Genomic DNA, 23,884 nt, shown 5'->3' with positions numbered 1-23,884 from the left:
TTTACACGTAACATTTTTACATTAAAATTTGATAGTTCGTGAAATACAAAACGAATCAAACCGCATCTATTAAAATATCACGAATATTCCCAATTCGGGTATTAATCGAATGTCGAACCTTTCCGTTTTCATTTACACATCACCGCAGATAATTCCCCCTTTTCCCCTCCCTCTTTGTCATCTTTTATCCGCTATTGTAGCGAGGCTTTTTTAATTTATTTTTCTTTATTTTTAATTTAGAAAAATGTAACAACGAATCTAGGATGACAATTTACATCTTGTAGAGCCTTACGCTTCTTGCCAAGTTCTTTTTCTCTCCAGAAAATACCGTGAACTTGCGGCGAATAAGGGGTGACGATAGAGCGAGTGGTAGAGATCGACGTTATGTCCGCCATGAATTTGCATCGGACGGCGACTACGCTTCGCGGCGGGACGCCTAACAGATGCTCCCCACGCGCGATTTGCATAAAATGAGACCGGACAGGATCCGGTAGCTCCCGTGGGGGGCTCGCACCAGGAGAGCTCCCCCGGACTACGGTTCCCGGTAAGAGCCCGCCGTTCCATTATCGGCGCAGGTAGCGGCGATTCCGGGATTCTCCGATGCGCCGTTGAGTATAAGAAGGGCAACGCGTTAACCCTTTGACCCAGCGCGGCGCGGTGAACAGCGACGCGAATGCGCGTCACGCGCGTGCTTTTACGGATTATGCTTTTCCGATTCCTGCACTTAACGCTAGGATACCCGTTGGCACGGTTTTATATTGGGTCGTTAGGTCTTGCGAGAGATACTTCTCCACAGTTTACAACTTTAAACCCGGTACAATTGTATACCTTGCCGTGGCGTTTCTAGATAAAATTGCACGAATTACGAGTACCGTGCATCCATAACTTTCTCTTCCAATTTTATTAAACTACGACAACGAAGGAATAATCGATTTCGACGAGCTCCGCTGAAAGTGCATTAAGAGATAATTCGGAATCAACTTTCTAATAATTTATTATTGAATCTAGCATATTATGATACCTTCTGCCTCTTGACTTGCTTGATATCTTCTTACCATCGTATAAAAAAAAATTCTTGCAGCAGATGATCAACAAAGGATGGCAATGGTGCTTTATATATAAGTAAAAATTGTCTAACTTCAAAAGATTTATTACATTACATACACGTTACATCCGTACTGACGTCTCGGACAGGGGTATTTGAGCGATCATTATTAGAGTCCAGGGAGTCCGAGTCGATTAAAATCCGTCAAACAAATGATTCTGAATTAGCGTTACGTCAATCGTGCGAAACGTCCATGTATAGGAGAGAGAAAGGAAAAAAAACAATTCGACTTTTACTGCGACTCATATGCCGGACACACGGTGTCACATCGATTCCTCTCCGTCGGAGCGTGCATCCCTGTGGTCGCCTCGAGGAGCGAATTCGGGAGGAATTCGCAAGAGATTGGTGGCGTGTCGCTCACCGGAACATCGTATCGACGAGGAAAATCAGGACGAGAAGGACGAGTCTCCTATTTACATCGCCGGTGCCACCGTGCTGCATCGCAGCGGGATGCTCCCCTGGAAAAGAGAATTACACCGGACTAAGGTGTCGCTTTTGTGTCGCTCCTCCGGATCTTTACACGTCCCGATCTCGTCAATCCTTCTCGGATGCTCGCTAACGAACATTAAATTTATTAACGGCCCGTCGCAAAGCAGCAGCACGGAGAAAACGAAGGGTATCCATGTACGCGCGAAGGGATCCTCGAGGATTTAAGGATCGTCAGCCGTCTCGTCTCGAGAGAGGAGAGACGAGAAAAATTGTTTGCGGATCAGTCATCTCTCTCGTTACCAAATATCGAAATTGTCGTCGGATAATTTGTTTACTCTATTATAATGTATGGCATTATTTATTGCCGCAACAAACGAGCGAGTATACTATTATTGAATGTCTGCATATATAATTGAAAATTGCGCCTTGTTTCGTCGCGACATTAAACAGTCGTTGCAAAGATAATTAATATTTTTATATACAAACCGCGTTATTTATACCAAATAAATTAATGTAATGAATAGATAGAGAGAGGGACAGAGAGAAAGCACGAGAAATCTGGGAGATTGCGAGTGCGAATTAAAACAAATGTATGTCCTTATCGCGAAGCGCGCTCGGGGAGTAATTTCGCAATGTAGTACATTACGCTTTTCCCTCCCTTCGCTCGCTCGATCGCGAAGCGGTGAATTTCGAAATGAGCCGTCGCAATCCCCCCCTCCCTTGCCCTCCCCCGTTGCAACCCCCTCCTTTCACTACCGATATTGCTACCGGTATTTTGCTCACCGTTTAGCACGTGCACCATGACGCTCGCCGGGGTGACTTTGCTCGAAGCGCATGTATAATTACCGCTATCGTTAAGTTGAGCACGCGTTATTAGGAGCTTGCTGGTGGTACCACGCTTACCCTTCTCCGTCTCCAGCGATACGCCACCCCTGTCGAACGTAACATGTAAGAGCGTTACTTCCGTGAACTGACTTGCGAAAGTTTCCAAAATTCACGTGTGCGTGCGTGTGTGTGTGTGTGTGACGTGGTGTGTGTACGTGGCTTATTTCGCGTTCATCTCGGCGCCTGATGCGAGATCGCGTCATCTCGTTTCGCCAATCCGGCGTCAATTCAATTTTCCGATCGACCGCGTTAAAATTCATTCGCGATATCCGCGATATCGGTGGTGACAACGACTCTTGAGGAGAATAGAATCATTCGTGCAAAACTGTCGAAAACCAATGATTTTTCGACGTCACACAGCTTTGCGTGCGCGCAGGAACAATTTCTATGCCGGCGGGAGACTACACCGATTAGATTCGATTGTTCGTTTCACCGCGTTATATTAGTGCCGTTCGAGCGACGATTCCATCAGCTAATTGTGTATTTCACAAAGGTATATAATCACCGACCGCTTTCGTACCTTGGACCGTCGAAATCGATTACCGCACCGGCGTGGTACCAGGTCACGTTGCTTGGAGGCAGATCCTGCAGTTCTATGATGCAGGTTAAGCTGATTGTGCTACCCTTCCTGATGTACAACTCCTGGGAACCCGTGATCCTCGCCTGTATATCTGATATAGAAACAGCAATAACGACGAGAAAGAGAGAAGAATGAAAAATCGAAGCAGAGCGCGTCGTTCACGCTCTCACGATTGGCTTTATTACACTCGAGAAACGACGCGCGATATCATATTACTATCCGCATCGGATTCTACCTTGGAAAATGGATTCTACTTCATTTCGAAAAGCTCAGCGAATCGTCGTTGTCGTCGTCGTCGACGCGAGAGACGGAACGTGATCGTCGTAGAATAGGACGGTCAGAAAGGAGGGATAGAAGGGGAGAAGTTAAAACAATTGGTTCCTACCGGCCGCGAAAGACGCCCGGGGAGATCTTTAAGCGCGATTTATGGGGCTCGCGGAAGGCGCGCGCCTCGCCTCTCGCAGGGAAACTCACCCAAAACCTTCAGTGCCACGGCTCTATATATCTTCGGTTCTGTATTAACCTGACACTCGTAAATGCCGGCGTCCCGCGGTTGCACGTAATCTATTCGCAGATTCCAGTCGTCGGTCTCCGGATTGCCGACTACCGTAAATCTCGCGTCGCTCGTGTAAGTCACCGACATGGACGTCAGGATGTGTAGGTCCCTTTTTCGGATCCAAGACACCTGGGTCACACACACACGCGCGAGGTGCCACGAATGAGGCGCAGGTAATTGCAGTTTGCCCTCAACCCCTTCGCTGCTGCTGCTGCTATTACTACTACTACTGCTACTGCTGCTGCTGCTGCTGCTGCTGCTACTACTGATTCAACCCGTCCACGCGCTCGTTCCTCACCTCGCATTATAATGAAGTTTTCGATCTTGTCGAGACCCGAGGGAATTTAGAGATACAAAGACGTAATTAACAAGTCCGAAAGGAAAATTTGCATTACTTTCCAAACATTTTCAAACGTTAGAAAAATGGAGAGTTCTAGAGTCGGGAAATTGTGGACTCAGAGGGTAGCGAACGCTCTCCTCCCTTTATGTCTGCATAGTTGTCGTAACGGCGATTCATTTTTAACGGAGGCGCCCCGAGCGATAAGAATATCGATTTTGACTTTTTGGCACCGGCTCCATGAATAAGAAAATGCTGATGCTTTCAATTTTTTTCCAGGCGTACCCTCTCCATCCCTTTTCCCCCGCAGAAAAAATTACGACGGATTATGACATCGTCGCACAAAGAACTCCCGTTTTTGAGACTTTATCAAATCTAAATGAGCACTCTAATGAACACGCTACGCTTGACTTGCCAGCAGCGAAGGGGTTGCGCGGGCACATTAAGTTATCGCAAACACGCGAGCTTCGAGAGATCGATGAGATCGAGCGAGGCTCGGCGACGCTCAATAAGACTCACAGTTCTGTTTCCTAGGTTTTTAACACGACATAACAGGACAGCGGCCTGCCCTATGGCCACCGTTAATTTTTGCGGCGTGTCTTTGAAAAAATGGGTCTTCTTTGTGCCGCGCTGCGACTTCTCCCCTTTACCGAACGTGTCGTTGTTGAGATGAAAGAACGCTGAAATAGACATAAACTACATGTTGACATTCTATTATATTTCTTTCTCAGTTGACGTTCTTTCGCCAGAAAGAATTACAGACCGCGGTTTAAAAAATAAATCCGCGAGGTCTCCGAAAATATTTGAATGTTTTCAATACGGAATATTTATGTGTGAATTGTTTATTTTACACAAGCTTGCATTCGTAGTCAAAAATTATTTTTAAAAATACGGTTAAAATAATATTATATAACGTACATTATATTATATAATTAAATTTCACAACACATTATACTATTCTTATAATAAAATGCTAAAATTATATCAGAAAAATCAGAATTGCAAAAATTTAAATAAATACCATAATCTTTGTTTTTTAATCATGATCCTTCGTTTAAATATCATCTTATAAAAGAGAGTTTTTAATTATTCTCCATTTTCCAGGCACTTCTTTTCGTTAAAGGCGAAGATCCTTTAATCGCTTTGTTAATTAATTTCTTTTCTAGCTCGAAAAAAGTTTATTAACATGTGTATTAACTGTCGAGGATAAAAGTATTAATACTAGTTCTTATTAACTCTCGAAATAATTTTCAATTATACAATTATACAATTAACACTAATTGTAACTAATTAATCTCCTATTTTTGTCTGTACTGCGGAACGTAAAGATGGAAACAATTATAAAATATAAAATTACACAATCATCAATTATAATAATTATACAAATTAAATAATTAACGAATTCCAGTTCGTTCATGCGAAATTTCTCTCTAGTTACAATCGAATTAAAAAATGAATATAAAAATTCCACCGCACTTGATTAAAAAAGTTGGCATAAAAAAACTGAACTCGAATTTTTATTAAATTTAACTAGTTATAAGTTTCATCTTTAACTTTTGCGAACGATACGTCGAAATATTTCGTTCTTCAATACATTACGACCGGCATATTTCGATTTTATCCTCTTCGCCCGACAGCGAGATGAATTCGATAATAAAAATGATTTACGCCACTCTCTCGTGCGCCGGTGCTTCGCGCGACCGAAATTACTTCGGGTGCAACTGAAATTACGTGGCGCAGAGCAGAGCCGCGGATACAAAAGGGTGTCGGGTCCGGAAGAGCGTTCTCCGGAGATGTGGAAAGGGACGAGGAGGAAGCACGGGACATTTACCGATGCCGCGTTCGCTGTGAAGTGGTTCCGCGTGTAACAGGTATCCGATTCCCAGGAGCAGCAGGGCCATGCCGTGGAACGGGGCCATCTTTCACTTCGCGCACATCTCTCGATCTAATTCACGCGCCGCTCCGCGCCCGACAGCGACCTGCCCACTACCATCCGATCCGAACGATCGCTCTCTGTTCGCGGCCCTTCGTGAAGCACCCACAAAATCACGTCGATCGTTACCGGCATAATGCCGTGACTGTCGCTCGTTTCGGCGTGCCCGTCCTCTCGCTCTTCACGTTATCGCCGATAACCGCGAGATCCGTCGTTCTCGCGGTACCGGAAAATCGTCCCGAGCATAATCAGCCGGTTTCTCGCGTTTTTTTTTTCAACAAAATCAGAAAATTATTAGAAATTATCGTTGTTAAAAGTTATATAGGAAAAAAATCACGCAGCGATGTTTGGAAATCGTTTAATTCGATAACGGTATCGCTAACGATAACGCTCGTCCTTTCGATCTCCACGCGACTCAACCGCGATCGCACGGAGCGTCGAAGCGGCCGGGGGCGGTGCGACACGGTTGCGGGCCGAGCACTGAATTTCGCTCCTCGCGGAGGATGGGAAAAAGCTCGGAAATCCTGGCACGGTGGCGCCGTGTGCCCGTTCTATCGGGACACGTGCGATTGCGCCGAGAGGTCCTCGGCATCGGATGCGATCTCTCCCTTAACCGGCGGGACGTATTTATCCCGGCGACCGCGCGCGCGAATCCCGCGACAACGCGGCCGTACGTTATCACGATTTACCGGAACGATCGACGTACGTACACACATCTCACCCCCGTGGGCGCGGAGCTTCTATCCGACCCATCTTTTCGATCCGTTCGCGCAAAGCGCTCGCGGATCAAGCGATTTATGGCGTATTCGCTATTTTTCTAAGGCAATCTCTTCCTGCGCATAAATATGAAAATAAAGGAACGGACGTGTACACACACAGGAAAGCTCCTTTTTCTTGTATATTAAACAATATATTACGATAGAATCTTTCAACAACGTAACAATATTCTCAAAAAATATACAATATGAAATATTCTTAATACAGGATGACTCTTAGCACAAGATCCGCTTACGTATTACCAACCCTTTGTGTTTTCTTCAACGCGCACTTGCGTCCCCGATGCTTATCCTCACGATAATATTAAATGCTTATTAAAATCCACAAGTTGGCAAGATAGTTCTCCAGGTACAACAATACAAGCACCGCCGTGTTATTTCCTGTTATTATACTCTATTCCTAATTTCCCTTTTGAGGCCCTTTCACGATAATGCATGCCATTCTTTATTCCTAACATTCCGCATGTTATCATTTTTCAGATAATTACCCTTTTCATTTAAACAAATACATATTTGTTTAAACCTACACAAAAACGCATTTTCTATTCACATTAATATATTTGATTATTAATATACCTGATCTAATTGTGATTTCTGCTATAATTATTGTTTTTTTATTTAAGATTTATTTCTTATATTTAAAATTTTATATCATTTATCAAAATCTATTTAAATTGTAGAGAGAAAAACTAGGAAGAGGCTATTGAATGTTCCGTTGGAACGGTCATGGTTTTCATTATTATGCGTAACCAAATAATTGCTTTTTTTTTTACACTAGTTATACGTATACAAGTACAAAAGTAACTCGAATTAAAAATTGATGATTATGCAAAATCAATAATCCTTTCATCTAATTCTAATATTAGATACATATATTACGTTATATATACATATATAGAGATATATAAAATGTATAATCATCCCTATTATCATATTTAAAAAATATATAAAATTCTATAATAATAGTATAATAGATATTCCATGATTTAAATATATCAACAATCTTTCTTTTGCTTATTTGAGCATATTTGAGCCTTTTGGAACGTTGTACTCTGTTCTATATGATTTATAATCACAGCAGAATAAATCTTCATCCTGTCGATAAATTCGTGCAATACTGTCTACACTTTATCTAATTTAAAGTCACCCTTTGTACCACCCGTTTTCGACACCAATTCTATACCACATATTTGCATTGTGCCAGGACTGGCTGCGTATTTGCACATATCATAGATCGTCAGAGCCGCTATACTCACAGCGGTTAAAGCTTCCATTTCAACGCCGGTCTTGCCGGTACATCTGACCTCCGATGTGATTTCGACTCTATGCGATTCCTCGTTTAATCTTAAGCGCACGTTTACATAAGACAAGGCGAGCGGATGACATAGGGGTATGAGATCAGAGGTACGTTTCGCTGCTATAATACCGGCCAATTGGGCCACCGACAACACATCGCCCTTCTTTACGTTGTTTTCCGCGATCAAATTACCAATAATAGGACCTACTTTTACGAATCCTCTTGCTACCGCTACGCGTTTACTATCGTTTTTCGATCCGACATCCACCATACTTGCTTTACCAGTCTCGTCTATGTGCGATAATGACGAATACATTCTAATAGTTGCGTTACTTTTAAAATACTCAGAAATATACGGGAATTTGTACTGCATCGACGTGATGTTACTCATTTCGGAAGAAAGTTTTCCCTTACGATTTGCTGCAACGTAAATACGTTATAAAATTAATTTTAAGAAGTATTAATACTACGTTAACGTAAGAATATGCGAAATGTCTGTGCGCGTCTCGACAAAGCCGAACGTATTTTAATACAGTTGGTTAATTATCATAACCCGTATCAGTTAACCCCCGATCAGAATCATTGGCCTATTTTCCATGTGAGTAAGATTGACCATTCCTGAAACACACGTGTCGCAGCAAAGATATAAAAACTTGATCGGTTTGTCGATACTGCTACAGTTTATGCCAAATAAACAGGAGATAACAGGGAAAAAAAACTCGAAAGAGAGAAGAGAGCAAAAAGATCTTTAAATAATTAAAAATATTTTCTTATCAAGATCTTTTAATAAAAAGAGTTAAATTTCATTATGAAATACCGCGGATTTTTTCCGCCTTATCGATAACATGTACAGCATACCTGCGTGTTGCTTCTTTTTTCGCGATACCGCTCCTTTTATCAAATTCTTAAGCGTATCTTCCGAGGCTCCACTTCGCAAAGCGTCTCGAAGTGAGACTTCGCCCTTTCCTTCCAATAGGCACACCTTCAAATTTCCGTCCGCCGTAACTCTTAAGCGATTACATGAATCGCAGAAGTGTTGACTCATAGATGTAATGAATCCAACCTGCCCTACGAATCCTGGTACATGGTAGGCCTGCCGAGAAAAGATTATGTACAATACAATCTCAAATAATTGCCATGTAACGTATTAGGAGAAAAACAAACCTTCGACGTGTTGTTCGGTTCATTTGGCAGCGCTTGGAAATCGGGATATTTCTCTCGAATTATTGCTTTCATCTCGTTGAAAGAAACCATCTTATTTTCTTTCCATTCGTTTCCTTGGAACGGCATGTATTCTATGAAACGTACATCGACAGGTCGATCTCTCGTGAAATCAATGAAGTCAATTATCTCATCGTCGTTGTGGCCTCGCATCATCACGCAGTTGATCTAATCACAAAAAAAATAGTTACACAAGGCACCGCTAGTATAACAATTTATATTTAAAATTTATACAATTTTTTATCAAATTACCTTTACGGGATTGTAGCCAAGCTGAACAGCGAGATCTATGGAAGCCATGACTCTTGCCCAGCCCTTTCTGCGAGTAAACAATTCAAAGCGCTCCTCTTTGAGAGTATCCAGCGATATATTGAGCGCGTCCAATCCCGCTCTCTGAAGAGCTGGCAACTGACGTGTCAGAGTCAGCCCGTTGGTTGTAATCGCAACCTGCTTCAGATCTCTCAGTTGCTTCAGTTGTCCTAAAACGCAAAATTATGTACGAATAAATTTTGAAAATTGAATCAGCCCTCACAATGTTAAATTAATTAACTACAGCTTATTGGAAAAATGAACTTTACCGACGATGTCAATGAGATCTTTACGAACTGTGGGTTCGCCGCCAGTCAACCGTATTTTGCGCACTCCTTCCTTGACAAAAAGATCGGCTATTTGTATTATCTCATCCGTTGTCAGAATACCTTCCTTCTTGGTTAATTTCACGCCCTCAGCAGGCATGCAATACGTACCTGCAATAATAAAAAACATAATATTTTATTACAACAAGCCGACAAATTCAAACAAGAGTAGCGCTCCCGTGCAATATTTTATACGATTTAAAAAAAGACTCACAGCGAAGATTGCAACGCTCTGTGAGGGAAATCCTAAGATACGTGTGCTCGCGCCCGAATGTATCTGTGAGTATCCCACGCTCATCCTCCCGCAACTGCGCTCTGAGTCGCTGCAACTGTAAATATAAACGAGGATTGTCTTCGTTAAATCGCCCCGATAACACAAAAATGTTAAATCTTAAAATAGACTACACTCTGACAGATGCAACGCGACACTTACCCGAGACGGTGTCTTCGCGACTGCAGCAGCCTCCGTTGATGCTCTCGCGACACCGCGAAGCTGCCTGACGAGATTGCACCTCCGAAACATTTGTACGATCAACAGACTCCGGGGAAAATAAGAACGAAACGGAGAGAAAGATAGAAACGTTATGCCACTCACACTGGTCGACGTTATATATACTGATTGACTTATATATTCACGTTCCCTTTTTTTTTTACATTATTTACGCATTCTTGGAACGAAAAAAGTTATATAATTGACAGTTTATATTCGATGACAATGCTTTTCTATCCTTATCTGGGTGCGCTGTCAGTCGACTTTATCTGAACGGTCCGACACGTCGAACGCATCGTGCGCAACAACTCGGGATACCCGGTCATTCTTTGCTCTCCTTTTCCCGCATCAACTTCATCGTCAGCCACTTATCAGTCACCCGTCGCGTGCTGATCATCTCATTTGCAATACGTAAACGTAACAGCTGTTACGAAACAGCTGTTCGAATGTGTGCGCTGTCTCGTTGCGGTTAAAGCGAGAAACAACTGCGGGGATTGAGTTTAAATGGTCGATAACAGAGAAAATTGCATGCAGTTATCCATTAATTAAGAAAAACACGCTTTTCTGATGTCGATAAACAACAATTGAACAATTTCTGTTTTACAGTACGATAACAGGAGAGATCGCGATTGCCGACCTTCGAAAATCAAAATAAGCTGACAACGAGAACAAAGGTTAGAAAGAGAAGAATCGATGAAAAACTTTTAAATTTGATACTTTGCGCTGCAAAAAAAGAAGGAGAAAAGAAGAAGAAATGTCTCTCTTTCCTGCTTATTCAAGTGATAAAACTGAATCGACAAGTTGCGGCGATACAGGTGATTATTTCAAACTTTGGCCAATGTTTACATTTTGTGAAGACCATTAAATGAAAGATATATTAATTCGTTGTTTCCTACTTCGAAATTAATCTGTTCGATATTCTTGTTGTATTCTTATTGTACGCTTTAATTTCAGACAATGTTTCCACCAAGTGGTTGTCAAACTCGAGTTTTCAAATACAAATTCCGATCAAAAAGGAACCTCCTGACTTGTATTCTTCGTCAGACGAGTCTTTACATGAATCGCTTAATGCAGAAAAACAAGTTGAAACAATCCCTCGGGATACAAAGGTAGAAGCGAGACAGAAAACCGAGAAAGGACAAAAAGCTGAAAGGAAGAGACATACGCACGACAGTAAACGACACAAGCCGGGTTACGAGGTGAATGTCGATAATGTGTACTTTGAAGATAGACGTAGAGATAAAGGGAACAATAACATTAATACGTTTTGCCCCAGAGCGAGGCCATACTACGATATTAGTGAAAAATCTCTCGGTTACGTTAAACGCAAACAGCCAAAAAAAGATCCGTTTCACAGATATTATATAAAAAATATAGACTCTGCAGAAGAAGCGAAGAAAAAGGATACAGTTATCAAGAAGACGAATGAAAAAGAGACGAAACAAGACGACGAAACGAATGAAAGCACATCTTCTTGGTGCAAGAACTTGGAGGAGGAGCAAAAATGCAAAACTCGAGAATTTAATAAACAACTAACAGAAAATCCACATAATGTTGAACTTTGGCTGCAATACATCAACTTTCAGGTATTTGATAAAATATTCGTCGCACATTTTGGTTACTGATAAATATTGCTACATTTTTGTTATAACAAAGTGTTGCACTAAAAATATTTCAATATAAATTACAGGACACTCTGGCTTATTATCAAAGACATCAGTTGGCTAAGGATCTGCATCGTTCTACAGTATTGAAAAAATTATCAATCGTCGAGAAAGCACTCGAGAAAAATGCGGATTCCAAGGAATTATTGAAATTAAAGCTACGTTTTATGACAGAGTTGACGCCGTCTGACGAACTGTCGAACCAATTGGAGGCATTAGTTAATAAAGATTCGGGGAATATTGTGTTATGGCAGCACTTCATTATGGTCACACAAGGTTCAGTAGCGATGTGTACTGTGCCACGAGTGTTGGATTTGTACTCAAAATGCTTCAGTGTTTTAAGACAGCGTGCGAGAACAAATCCTTCTGTCTACGATGCACAGCTGCTATGTAAGTGAATGTCTGACTGGTACTTCAATTTTATTATATATTTCTTTTGTATCTAATTAATTCGATTATCTTTCATTTAGATATGCTGTATCAGTGCTTGACTTTCCTAAGGCATACAGGATTATGGGAACAAATGTGGGAGACAATACGTTTAAATCTGAATTTAAATTTGAATTTAAACAAAACCAGTTTATCTTTGCGAGGGTCTATAGATGAAAAAAAATTAAGTAAGTTTATGTTGCATATGAATTACAGTAGGACTTCTATTAAGCACAGATTATTCAAATTGCAGGAGAAATGTTTCGAGTTATTTATGCCAAATCATTGACATTACGTAATAAATTAATAGTAATTATTGAGGAAGTAAATGTAACAAAAAATATTATATATATTACATATATAATAGGTATAAAATGTCTAATTAATTTTCCAAAAAGAGCTTAATAGAAGTCTTGTGATACCACGGTAATATGCTATTGACATAGCTGATTATAACATTAACTTTTAGTTGGTATGGAAGAAATGATATTGATGTCGCGATTACCACTAAATCAACTATGGCAAAGAACGGAATCATTGAGAGAAAATTGTCATTGGATTAGCGTTAGTAGAGACGAGTTAGAATTGGTTGGAGATTCCAGAAGGTTTATTTTGCCAGAAGACGTAGCAGACTTTGTACATCCAATTCTTTCTCGTAATTCCAACTTTCAAATGGCTGTCTATTCTCTTTTGTGCCTGAAAGTACCACTTTTACCTTGTCGAGATTGTTACATGAAAGTAAGTAAAATTATTTCATTCAGTGACATAAAGTTATAGAGAATTACAAATACGGATTCTATAAAAAGAAATATTTTACATTTTTATAGGAATTATTATTGAAAAACTTTAATTGGGGAGTAGAATCTTTAGAAGTGTTGCTCCCATTCACGTATCCTATGGTAGGCGAAATGGCTGGTCATGACCAAAGGAAAGAATTACTGAAGGATGTTCTCGAGGGACGTTTAACGTCAGGTCCTCAATATCTCAAATTTCATCCGGCGCAGGAACCATACCTAGATTTTGTACGCAAAATATTTCATACAATCGCGGAAAGTCTGCCTTTGCTGCAACGGACAAGTATATATGTCTGGTGGTTGCGACTGGAAAGATTACTGGTCTCTCTCAGCAAAGACGAACCTTTAAAACACGATAATAAGTAAGATTCATGTTCTTTATCTATAAATTCTAATGGTTTTAATTCTGCATACGAAATTAATCAAGTTTTTGTATTGCAGAGGAAAGAAATTGAGGGCAACATTGAAGGAATTTTTGAAGAAGGATGAAAATAGAAATAACTTGTACTTCTATAAAGAATATGCCCTAATAGAATTAGAAATGGGCAGATTCAGCAACTGCATGAACATTCTTGAGACTGCCATTCAGTCCCAAGGGACATGCCCGTCTGCGATTACCAACATGTGTGAAAGGGCGGCGCTTTTTAACGTGTATAGGACATTTATCGAGACTCTGCTCGATATTAGAACGTACAACGAGTCGCATAGATCGTGGATACTAAAAGCCTTTGGTCAAATGATACCTGGCAAAAACGAAAATCAAGAAACACTGGTTGAAGCGTACTTACATTCGTGCGTGCAAGACTTTCTGCAAGTTCCACCCGGTGAAAAAGAAAAAGATACCTTGTTTCTATCGAATTTAGAATGCGATTCGATCGTATGTTACGCATACTTTCTGTATATTAAAGACGGTGATATTCAAAATGTTATCGACATATTGAGGAGCTGCATCGATCATTCTAAGGAGTGTCCTTATTTACAGGTACTAATTTAATTTCCTGTGAACGATTAAAAATTGTTATTAATAGATAAATTAAAACAATTGTTTACAAAATCATTTTTAAATCATTGCAGGAAATGTTGTATGAAAGCCAAATCGCAATTCTGCAATTACATCATGAACGGACTCAGGGTATGCAGCCTGTGTTAAAAGAAACCCTCAGTAGAATTTTAAATATATATCCGAATAACTTTTACGCTTTATCTGTATTCGCTGGCATAGAGGTAAAGAGCATATTTTGCAATTATATTGCATTAATACTATATTTATAAATTAAAATAATTATTATTTTAGAGTGAATTGCCGACTTGGAGATTCAATAGTAGAAGCACTGAGATTGAATTGTGGCGAGCGATGGCGATGTGCCTGGCTGCTCGTAGACGTATTAGTCTCCTAATGAAACTTGATCATTCCGATGCAGTGAATGCTGCACTGAATAAGCTATTATCATTTCATCTAACACTCTCTAGGTATAATAATTAAATTTTTATAAGATGCCAAACTTATAAATGAATAAATACTATTGTGTGTATTATACTACATAAAATTGTTTTCAGAATACCATCGACACGATGTTGCCCATTGCTATGGAGACTTTATATGCTTCTTCTGCGCGAGCATAATTTATGCGAGAAAAAAGGGGAAGAGATTTATCACGAGAGCGTCACGCAATGTCCATGGGCACGAAGCGTTTACATAGATGCAGCTGAAGTAGCGCCTCAACTTCTCACGCAGATTCAAGATCTGATACGCGAGAAAGAATTAAGAATGCACGTCACACCTGAGGAATTAGATATTCTTCGTGGATAATGTAATTTTGTGACTGATAAGAAAAACATATAAAAAATTGTTTAACGATGTTATACCTTAATTTATATTTCAATTTCTAATTTGGTAAGTTAATATAGAAGTATATCTAAATAATGTAAATTTATATATAACACACAGATTAAAAATACCTGAAAATGAAAAGTAAATAAGCCTTTATTTATTTTGCAACGTAAAATAAGAAATGTAATAAAATATAAAGCAATTTGATTTCGTCTTTATATTATTCAAAATCAATTATTTTGAATATATTACATATATTAAATATATATTATGTATATTTATATTGTATATTAATTATTTATTACATTAAACCTATATTTTACTTGTTAAGTGCGAAATATTGTATTGAAAATATGCACGATAGTGATAATACTAGTAATAAAAAATATTCACATCTGAAAGTCTTTGGTTAGATCAGTGATATGGTTATGGTAAGGAAAATTGTGATAGTATTTGTCAGAACGAATTATATAAACAAATTGAAAAATGAAAGATCGTGTTGTTTTGAATCAAGTGTACTGTTTTCCAACCGAGATAATAAAAAATAACATTTTGCAAACGTGCACGTTTTCAATAATAGAACTAACCTCAAATTGATAATATAAATGCATTAAATATCGTCAAGTTAATCAATTAACAATAAAAATAGAGATAATATCTTTCTATGAATTGTTCTAAATAAACAGTATATATGTGTTGAAAAATAATTACTTCTTAAAATATCATTAAATTCTTATGTCACACTTGTATATTATTGTTATTATATGTATATATAATGTATATATTTTTTTCTGTGTTGCAGTGTTATGAAAATCTTATTATAAATATCACATATTTTCCAAAAAATGGATTTAAAAGCTGTAGTCGTTTCTGGAGAAGCTCCAGAGTCTGATGATGATGCGTCGAACATTGTCACTGTATGTATATATCACAATATGTATTATATTTTATATTGTTTTGAATTTAATACAGTTAACATAGAAAAGTATTGTTTACAAATTTTACTACACATAGGGCCTAGGAATTCCTACTATGCGAACCCCGTCAACTTATTGTGGTACCATTATCTCAGGCGAAGCACCAGAATCTGATGATGGTAAATTTCGTTGATATTGACTCTTCTTTATATAAGGATTTAATTAAAATTTAATTAAAAAATTAAAGGATTCAATTTTTATTTGCAGATCTAACAAGTTTGAGTAGTGTTAGCGGAGCGATAGATGCCATGGCATGTCCTCCTTACATGGATCTTAAGATACCAAAATCTAAAAAGAGTTCGATCAAGTACAATAGTTTACTTCACAAAAAATTATGTAAGTGATTTTAAGTCACATTTATAATCATATTTCCTAATCCTTTATATTTATTTTCTTATTGGCCACAAAAGTATCAAGTATTGCAAGCCATTGCATTATATGTTTAATAAGATGTTCACAGAACACGACAACTTTTACTTTTGTTAACATTCGTTTATTAATATTACAGCAGTACAATGTGCGTAACTATAGCTAAACAATATTTATACGAGACTGTTTATGTGTGGAATATCTATAACTTATTTTCCAGTGATTTGTATCTCTTAACTCAATTTTACTTCGAATTACTGCACAGATATATTTGCATAATTACATTATATATATATATATATATATATGTTATACTGTACAAAGAATTTTCTTATAAGTTCTTATAAAACAGCGTTTATGAAAGACATTAAATTATATCCTTAAAACATAAAATCGATATATGTATTTATATATATTATATACGTATCACTTATTAATTTTGAACATCATTTAAATTGACATATGTTAAACAGACGAATGCAATGAAACCTTGGATAGAGACGTTCTGCAAATGACCGAGGGCGCAATCACAACCAGCGTACAGGAATTGTCTGCTGTTAATCGACAGTTGCTGAGAAGTGAATTGGTGTTACAAGAGGCTGTGTGCCAATTGCGCAATGCGACCGGTCGGGTGAAGGACGCCTCCGACGCTCTACATCAACTCATAGACGACAACTTCTTGCATTCCGTTAAAACTTAACTTTTCTCTGTTAAACTTAATTATTAAAAGTGCGTCTCTATTCTTAAGATATACATGTAGCAATGAGTAACAGGTATGTGCTTAGTATATAATGCCATCCTCGTGAATACCGCGCATTGAATGCCGGTGTTAAAAAGAAATGCGTTTTCCTCTTTGAGATCGGGGACATTGTTGAGCATTAATCGATCTTCCCTTTAACTGGCAGTACTATTTAATAATGCGTCCTTCTTATACTTTCCAACGCGTCGTCTCCTTCGAGAATAGTATATCAATCACATCAATTCATTATAAACTAATACCCTAAGATCGATCTGCGAAACTAAATATATTGTGCCTGATATATTTAACAATACATTTGATCATACAATCAGATAGCAAGTAGTTCGATACCGGTTGTTGTTTCGCCGGCCTTTTACACCGCCGTAAATTTCACTCGGCGGTGGTATTCTAATACAAATATATGTAATGCGATTATAATGCGCAAGAGGCATGTGATAATTATATTACGAGATATACAATATATATATACATATATATGTATATTAAAGAACGTCACGATATTGATACTGGGCATTTCTGCGGAGAATAGACATACACTTTCGTTACAGTTTTAGAAAATGGATCGTGTGTATCGTACTTTGATTTTCGTGACTTTCCAGGAACACATAAATGTGTGATACATTGCTCGTTTAAATTGTTGATTATGTGATCATAAAATCGGAGTAATATTTAGTACCTAGTTACGTGTATGCATAGTCTTGTCAGAAACCCCTATGTTCTTTCTTTGCAGCAGGTTTCCACGGTTTTTTTTTTCCTCTTCTTTTTATCAAATAGCACAATTTTGTTTGGTATCAAAGGGCTGATATCGACTTTTTTTCGTCGCTATTACATTGCTAATGTTAGTGTACAATGAATTGGTGATCTCAATGGGGGGGGGGGGGTGGTTTTCGTTTTCTCTATAAATTCAGTCTTAAATATTCCATCGATCTTCGTTGAACCAAATCTCGGTATGACGTATCTAAGTACAAAAATCTCATAAACAAAACACGTTTCGCTAAGACTTGATATGGCGTAATATCGCGACAGAATACCCACTCGGAAATGTTACTCACGCGGCTTCCCCTCTTATGCATTATTCAGACAAATTAGCAGCTAAATTGCGCATTTATATTTCTGCCGATACAGGTGTCTCTCTTTTACATGGTATTAAAGCAATTCCGTACGCTCACTAAGGATGTAAAGTATTGCCAAAGCATAGTTGTGCCACTGAATCGTGTGTATATAGATTAAAAAAATTCTACAAAAAACTTAGAGCTACTATTTCCTCTAAGATGCGAAACCTATTACTATTATCATTTATTATATTAGTATTATTTAATGTTACGATACTAAATTGTTGGGCGAACGTAAACTACTCGTGTTTCGTGTCTCTGTACAGTGTCTCTGCGTATTCTTCGTACGCGAGAGATAACGTATGGGCCTCCTCACCAATACAGCTGTATTCAGCTTGAGCGACTAACGCTCGTAGTTCTCTTAGTTACTCCAGTTTTTGTAAACAGCGATGGGCTCAATTCCAGAACAGGATCAGAGTTTGTTGCAGTTGGCGACCTTTATAGAATATGCGACGTCGTATTCTATACATATTAGCCAATGTGAGGGCGCCCACCCCCCACATGGCCTACGCTCGCTCCATCTCACCACCGCTCGCGTACATCTGGAGGAGGGCCATGGATTCCTGCGCTTGCCGTTTCTCCGCCAGGAATCTACCTGAAGCTTCCTTCAACTGCTCGAGGAAGAGTCTGCAGCAAGATTGGAACAAACAGAGAAATCAATGACGGTATCCTTCAAACAATCACTATCATAAGGGATGATGCATTAATTAATGCAGCAATGTCCAGGAAGTAATAGTAAGTTATCTTAAATAAGAGATGACTTCAAGCTCTGATTAATTTGGTTGGCTGATTTCTTGTTACCGATCGTGTTAATCGGAATTTGATTCAAGTCATTCTGATATCTATCGCTTACCGGTCAGGCACTATGTCGGCTAAACTGTCAGGATCCATATCGCTAAGTAATTCCAAGTCATTTCCTCCCAAGAGCGAGATATGCGACGGGTCGCCGTGCAACGATGAGACCAGGGGCTCAATGGGCGTTCGCCGTCGTCGAATCTTGTCGACTCTTGAACCACCCTCCACGTTATCCACGTCATCTACGACGATGTAACGAGACGGCGTCTTGCTGCTACCCGCAGCGACCCATTTTTGATCACCGTGCAGCACCATCAAGCTCGTGTTCCTTTCTAACGTCGCAAAATATTCCTCGTCGTCCACCTCTGTTCCTGTAACATTTATCGACACGTGAAAGTGCGACCCTTATAAAAGCACAATTATAGTGACTGAATTATCCTTATGGTACGTATTTCGCAACAATTAATTATTTATATTTATATACTCCAAGAGATATCAGAATCAACAATTGCTGTATGAACATTCACACTTACCATCCTGTTCAAGCACAATGGTTAGATCTGCGTCGACGGGCAATGCCAGTCGATTGCGTGCGATGTTGGTCAACTCCTTCAGCGACGAGGCAGTGATGCCCTTTCTTCGCTCCCTGGTGTGATCGACTATCTTGTAAGGATTGCCTATCCCCTGCGTGACAGCGGTTGTTTCTGACATCTTTCTTCTTCACGATCGACGTACGAGAACGGATTTTAGCTCAGCTGATCACTGGCGATTAATTCAGTCCGGTTTCAGTTCGGTATCACGATACTGAGGATTTTTGACACTCAACGGCAAGCGCGATCGTCTAAGTCAAAAAAGATTTATTCTTCCAGAGCGAATTAACTGTTGTTAAGGCCTGATTCTCGTTGCACATTAGTTGGTCCGTGTCTCGGCGGTATGTCGGGGAGATTCGAGTGATCCGCGCGTCCGACGATGACAGGAGGACGAGAAGGAATACGCCCTTAACGCGTGAGAGATGTGACGAACACAACTACTGATTAACACGACGTGTCAACGAATGCTGTTTTTTTTTACTTCTTTTAGCGTCGAAAAGTAAACCCTCTCGACGATGATGCACTAGATTGCGGTCGTATCTCGCCGTCCGATAATTTCTCGGATAAAAAATCGTATCGCTCGGAGGAGAAGTAAACAGGTATGAAAGGGCAGTGCTGAGGATTGCGCTGGATTGACCTGGAGGATCAACGGGGGATTTGAGCGAGACCTCCTTTTTCTCTCCTTCAACAATTCACGCGGATAAAAAAATCAGTGGAAGGCGGAGACAACGGCGATTGTGCGGCGCGATAGAATAAGAGACGGAAAGAGAGAAAGAAACAGAGTGATGTGTGTGTGATGCCTCGAGTGACTGAACTGACCGTGTGTCAACCCAACACTGGGTCAACGGTGCAACTACCCCTTCTATTTATACCCCCTGTAGACTCTCTCGCAGGTATATACGCGCGCGAACGAGAGACACCCCGACACAGCATCTACCCCACCCACTTCTGCCTATCCATCCAACCCTCTGCCGTAGCACCCCTACACGGAAATCAATAACCAACCCCACTCCGGCCGCAGCCGCGCTCATTTTTTATCAGCGCCGACGAGAAAATTTACAAAAATACCCCGGCGCGCACCGTCACCAAAGAGGGCCGATGCAAAATACACGGATTGATGAGATAATTCACGACACGTGTCAATCGATCCACTTCTTTGAAAACCGGAGATTGAAGATAAAAAAACGTATAAAAACGCGATTCTGCGATATTCAGACATGTCCTTCGAATATGCGAAATCTGAACGAAACGTTGCAAATTTTATTTAAAGAAAAAATACAAATAGAAATTAGAGCTTCATTATTTTGTATTATATTTGTACTATTTTAATACAAAATATGTCACGTGAGATAATGACTAAAAATGTAATAAAAAGAATTTTATTCATTTTTTTGTTATTTCAATGATAAGTTACGGTATATTTTGCAGAATGTTTAAACATAAAATTTATTACAATAATATTTAGTATTAAATTTTATATGTACATTGTTATATGTTATATAATTTTTAAATCACTAATCTACATTAATTAAATTCTCATATTTTACAAATTCTTATTTTTTATTGTGACAACACATATTCATTTCATGTGTTATGTATTGCAATATTACAATTGATACAGCAAAAATTGAAATGTGGGCATGCATAATTTAATAGAATATTAATTACTAAGACTGTAAATTCCACTCTAGTAAGTATTTCAATCTACTAGGAGTTTTGAACTTGAGACACAGCACTGTAGTTATATTTAGATCAATGAGACTAGACACTGTTTTAAGTTTAAAGTTAGCTCAGGCATAGCCCAGTTAGGGCTCCTGGTCGGTGCGCTGCACCAATTTATTCGAATGGAGTCAATCACGTTTGACTAGGATTTTGATATAAAATCTGGATCAAGAATGCCGTCACCGAGTGGAAACAAAGAGGCCGACGACAGTCAGACATGGGAATTGGCAGAGAGGTGTCTACTACCCATCGCATTTTCACATGCAATTGCAGTCATCCTAGCAACTATATTGAACACCTTTGGGATCTCACAGACATCTAGTTTTGTACTTTTTCTGTTGTTATTGCTCATATCCATAGGATCCACCTTGTTCTATCATAATCTAAAGGTAAGACGTTGCGTTATGCAACTAATATAATTTTATACAAAATTTTAACACTACATACAAAAATTCTGTGTATGTGTGTGTATGTGTGGAACTTGTTCTGACCTTCAATAAATTAAAATACATATCGCACCCCTATGACAAAATGTATCCTTCTCAACCTTTTATAATGCCATATACGGACATTTGAAAGTTCAAAGGCCCTCTTTTATCGGAATTCTCATGGGATTCACATCAGATCTGATCGCGAAACCTTTGACCTTTTTTTGCATAACGCTACATACATAATACACCTGCTATCATTGCATACCATACTTCCTGCTTTACATTTTCTTCTTTTTCTTACAAAGGACTTTGAGACCATTATCGCTCGATCAAAGACTATAATCAAAAGCGTAATAAAGCTCCTTTACATCAGATCATGATTCAATAAGTTATGAACACTGTTTTCCTAACGGTCTACTTGATGCAACAGGTTACCGCGGCAGGAAAGGCAGTACTAATCACAGGTTGCGATTCGCGAGTCGGATATGCTTTAGCTAAACAGCTGGACGATTTGGTAGTGTATACGTAAAACGTATAGCTCGTGTGACCAATCGAGAATTTAATTTAAAGATAACGTCTATATAATATTTTCAAGGGCTTCACCGTGTTCGCTGGATTCAGCAGTAAAGCCGAGAGTGAAGAGATCATGCAGAAACTGAAAGACCACGCGTCTGGAAGATTGCACGTGCTACAACTGGATGTTACGAGCGAACGTGATATACACTCGACTTTCCTTTACGTCAACGAAAACTTGCCTGACGGAGCTCCTGGTACATCGCTATATCTCTTAAAGTTTTCCGAGATTATCAAGTATCAAGGTGTAATAACGGATAATTCCTACGTCATCGTTGCTACGTTATTTCAGGATTATGGGCACTCGTGCATGCTGCTGCCTGGGTGACTCTCGGGGAATGCGAGTGGGTGCCCCCATCTGTTCTTAAGCGAAGCATAGACATCAACTTTGTTGGCCTGGCGCGTTTAACTCAGGTACTGTAGAACACTTGAAAAATGTCAAAAGGTGAGGGACTTGTGACACGACGCGCAATGTTCTCTTTCTTCTTTCTCTGCGATAGGTGTTTCTCCCTTTGGTCAGGAGGTCAAAAGGCCGAATCGTTCTCGTCAGCAGCCTCTTGGCGCGGATACCGAGTCCCGTCCGAGGCATTTATTGTGCCCTTAAGGTAAATCCCTCTTTGTCGCGCGCGCAGTTGAGCATGACTCGTCTATTTGTACATGTAATCATAAGACTGGAAGGGCATTAATAAGGCTTCAATAGACCAATAGAAGATTATAAATATATCTTAGGCCGCCGTGGAAGCTTGGGGATCGTGCCTAAGGCTGGAGATGCGGAGATGGGGTGTCGACGTTGTGATCGTCGAGACCGGGGAATACGTTTCTGGTAATGCATGGCTGAAGGACAACACCGCGCTGCTCGAGCAAGCCAGAGACATGTGGACTCAACTCGATCCTCAAACTCGCAAGGAATACGGTCAGGAGTTGTTTCAGAAGGAAATGCTGGCTCTAGAGAAGTACACCCAGGGACCAGAGGCCGAATTGACCGCCGTCACGAGAACTCTTATAGATGCTGTGGTAAAGACTTTCCCGATGCGGCGGTACACACCTGTGACGCGCAGTGAAAGAATGCAGGCCTTGTGTAATCATTACCTTCCGAAACCGATCTACGACATATTATATACAAATTGAATATCTTCTGTACGATATTATACTGACGATTAAACGCCCAGAATTACGATTAGGACACATTCTTCGAATAGATGACACTATAAGAATAAGTCTTAGATAAAGCAGTGAAGCAAAAATCTTTTTTAGCAGATTGCGGAATTATTTAAAGCACTGCCTATATAAAACAGCCGCAGAAAGATATGTACAAATTTAATAAAGTAACTTTATCAAATTATAAAATATACTCTTTGTAAATATAAAACTCTACTTTCTAGATTTCCATATAAAAAAACATTTTTAAAATAAATTCTAGTCTATTAAATTCTAATCTGTATAATACACGATACATCTAACGTTTTGTGTCCTTCAACATTTTTAGAATTAGTGTGTCAAGGATCTTTTAATATTTCTTCAAAATAAAAATAAAAAATAAATAATTTAGCGAAGACAAATCTTTAAAAAATAATTTAAGAAATACATATGCAA

At 39.3% G+C, this 23,884-nt stretch overlaps 7 protein-coding genes across 7 annotated transcripts in view; 3 read left to right on the top strand and 4 right to left on the bottom strand.

Annotated features, from left to right (window-relative positions):
• Positions 1-15,103, top strand: part of LOC105454843 (protein NRDE2 homolog) — a 228,854-nt gene extending 213,751 nt beyond the window's left edge. The window contains exons 7-16 of the mRNA XM_011697791.1: positions 10,851-11,059; positions 11,199-11,830; positions 11,935-12,298; positions 12,379-12,525; positions 12,807-13,075; positions 13,165-13,493; positions 13,573-14,113; positions 14,206-14,355; positions 14,426-14,601; positions 14,689-15,103. Of these exons, the coding sequence (XP_011696093.1) occupies positions 10,999-11,059; positions 11,199-11,830; positions 11,935-12,298; positions 12,379-12,525; positions 12,807-13,075; positions 13,165-13,493; positions 13,573-14,113; positions 14,206-14,355; positions 14,426-14,601; positions 14,689-14,941 (2,922 nt within the window). The 5' untranslated portion in view covers positions 10,851-10,998 and the 3' untranslated portion in view covers positions 14,942-15,103. The remainder of the gene's footprint in view (positions 1-10,850; positions 11,060-11,198; positions 11,831-11,934; positions 12,299-12,378; positions 12,526-12,806; positions 13,076-13,164; positions 13,494-13,572; positions 14,114-14,205; positions 14,356-14,425; positions 14,602-14,688) is intronic.
• Positions 1,135-6,409, bottom strand: LOC105454638 (hemicentin-1-like). Its single transcript, XM_011697439.1, has 6 exons — positions 5,724-6,409; positions 4,412-4,572; positions 3,474-3,684; positions 2,940-3,090; positions 2,318-2,466; positions 1,135-1,563 (listed from the first exon to the last, which is right to left on the bottom strand). Exons 1-6 carry the CDS (start codon positions 5,809-5,811, stop codon positions 1,463-1,465), a joined length of 861 nt encoding a protein of 286 aa, XP_011695741.1. The 5' UTR covers positions 5,812-6,409; the 3' UTR covers positions 1,135-1,462.
• LOC105454702 (cyclic pyranopterin monophosphate synthase accessory protein, mitochondrial-like) lies at positions 6,714-8,311 on the bottom strand. The gene has a single exon (XM_011697565.1). The coding sequence runs from the start codon at positions 8,287-8,289 to the stop codon at positions 7,723-7,725; it is 567 nt and encodes a 188-aa protein (XP_011695867.1). The 5' UTR covers positions 8,290-8,311; the 3' UTR covers positions 6,714-7,722.
• LOC105454767 (molybdenum cofactor biosynthesis protein 1-like) lies at positions 8,395-10,692 on the bottom strand. The gene is made up of 7 exons (XM_011697674.1): positions 10,188-10,692; positions 9,969-10,083; positions 9,698-9,865; positions 9,372-9,598; positions 9,063-9,287; positions 8,757-8,991; positions 8,395-8,516 (listed from the first exon to the last, which is right to left on the bottom strand). Exons 1-7 carry the CDS (start codon positions 10,275-10,277, stop codon positions 8,461-8,463), a joined length of 1,116 nt encoding a protein of 371 aa, XP_011695976.1. The 5' UTR covers positions 10,278-10,692; the 3' UTR covers positions 8,395-8,460.
• A 242-nt stretch (positions 15,104-15,345) lies between the features above and the next one.
• LOC105454911 lies at positions 15,346-17,626 on the top strand. The gene is made up of 5 exons (XM_011697914.1): positions 15,346-15,393; positions 15,765-15,879; positions 15,977-16,058; positions 16,147-16,275; positions 16,782-17,626. Exons 2-5 carry the CDS (start codon positions 15,808-15,810, stop codon positions 17,006-17,008), a joined length of 510 nt encoding a protein of 169 aa, XP_011696216.1. The 5' UTR covers positions 15,346-15,393; positions 15,765-15,807; the 3' UTR covers positions 17,009-17,626.
• On the bottom strand, positions 17,333-20,411 carry LOC105454982 (DNA fragmentation factor subunit alpha-like). Its single transcript, XM_011698023.1, has 3 exons — positions 19,509-20,411; positions 19,034-19,346; positions 17,333-18,807 (listed from the first exon to the last, which is right to left on the bottom strand). The coding sequence occupies exons 1-3, from the start codon at positions 19,684-19,686 to the stop codon at positions 18,687-18,689; spliced, it is 612 nt and encodes a 203-aa protein (XP_011696325.1). The 5' UTR covers positions 19,687-20,411; the 3' UTR covers positions 17,333-18,686.
• Positions 20,412-21,256: 845 nt separating this feature from the next.
• LOC105455055 (D-beta-hydroxybutyrate dehydrogenase, mitochondrial) lies at positions 21,257-23,638 on the top strand. The gene is made up of 6 exons (XM_011698135.1): positions 21,257-21,676; positions 22,149-22,232; positions 22,314-22,488; positions 22,584-22,705; positions 22,792-22,896; positions 23,021-23,638. Exons 1-6 carry the CDS (start codon positions 21,461-21,463, stop codon positions 23,417-23,419), a joined length of 1,101 nt encoding a protein of 366 aa, XP_011696437.1. The 5' UTR covers positions 21,257-21,460; the 3' UTR covers positions 23,420-23,638.
• The last annotated feature ends 246 nt before the right edge of the window (positions 23,639-23,884 follow it).

Source organism: Wasmannia auropunctata, unplaced genomic scaffold, assembly GCF_000956235.1.
Source record: "Wasmannia auropunctata unplaced genomic scaffold, wasmannia.A_1.0 LD336116.1, whole genome shotgun sequence".
Lineage (NCBI taxonomy): Eukaryota > Metazoa > Arthropoda > Insecta > Hymenoptera > Formicidae > Wasmannia > Wasmannia auropunctata.
This window is presented reverse-complemented; position numbering and strand designations above follow the sequence as displayed.

Excerpts from the sequence above, each read along its gene's own strand:
- LOC105454638 (XM_011697439.1), bottom strand. The coding sequence starts at position 5,811 with ATGGCCCCGTTCCACGGCATGGCCCTGCTGCTCCTGGGAATCGGATAC. Across the intron at positions 4,573-5,723 it reads TCACAGCGAACGCGGCATCG|CGTTCTTTCATCTCAACAAC; the intron begins GTAAATGTCCCG and ends TGTCTATTTCAG. Across the intron at positions 3,091-3,473 it reads CGTGGCACTGAAGGTTTTGG|ATATACAGGCGAGGATCACG; the intron begins GTGAGTTTCCCT and ends TTTCTATATCAG.
- LOC105454702 (XM_011697565.1), bottom strand. The coding sequence starts at position 8,289 with ATGAGTAACATCACGTCGATGCAGTACAAATTCCCGTATATTTCTGAG.
- LOC105454767 (XM_011697674.1), bottom strand. The coding sequence starts at position 10,277 with ATGTTTCGGAGGTGCAATCTCGTCAGGCAGCTTCGCGGTGTCGCGAGA. Across the intron at positions 10,084-10,187 it reads TCGCGAAGACACCGTCTCGG|TTGCAGCGACTCAGAGCGCA; the intron begins GTAAGTGTCGCG and ends TTATATTTACAG. Across the intron at positions 9,866-9,968 it reads AGAGCGTTGCAATCTTCGCT|GTACGTATTGCATGCCTGCT; the intron begins GTGAGTCTTTTT and ends TTATTATTGCAG.
- LOC105454911 (XM_011697914.1), top strand. The coding sequence starts at position 15,808 with ATGGATTTAAAAGCTGTAGTCGTTTCTGGAGAAGCTCCAGAGTCTGAT. Across the intron at positions 16,059-16,146 it reads AGCACCAGAATCTGATGATG|ATCTAACAAGTTTGAGTAGT; the intron begins GTAAATTTCGTT and ends TTTTATTTGCAG. Across the intron at positions 16,276-16,781 it reads TTTACTTCACAAAAAATTAT|ACGAATGCAATGAAACCTTG; the intron begins GTAAGTGATTTT and ends TATGTTAAACAG.
- LOC105454982 (XM_011698023.1), bottom strand. The coding sequence starts at position 19,686 with ATGTCAGAAACAACCGCTGTCACGCAGGGGATAGGCAATCCTTACAAG. Across the intron at positions 19,347-19,508 it reads CATTGTGCTTGAACAGGATG|GAACAGAGGTGGACGACGAG; the intron begins GTAAGTGTGAAT and ends TAAATGTTACAG. Across the intron at positions 18,808-19,033 it reads GCCGACATAGTGCCTGACCG|ACTCTTCCTCGAGCAGTTGA; the intron begins GTAAGCGATAGA and ends ATCTTGCTGCAG.
- LOC105455055 (XM_011698135.1), top strand. The coding sequence starts at position 21,461 with ATGCCGTCACCGAGTGGAAACAAAGAGGCCGACGACAGTCAGACATGG. Across the intron at positions 22,233-22,313 it reads CTAAACAGCTGGACGATTTG|GGCTTCACCGTGTTCGCTGG; the intron begins GTAGTGTATACG and ends AATATTTTCAAG. Across the intron at positions 22,489-22,583 it reads CTTGCCTGACGGAGCTCCTG|GATTATGGGCACTCGTGCAT; the intron begins GTACATCGCTAT and ends ACGTTATTTCAG.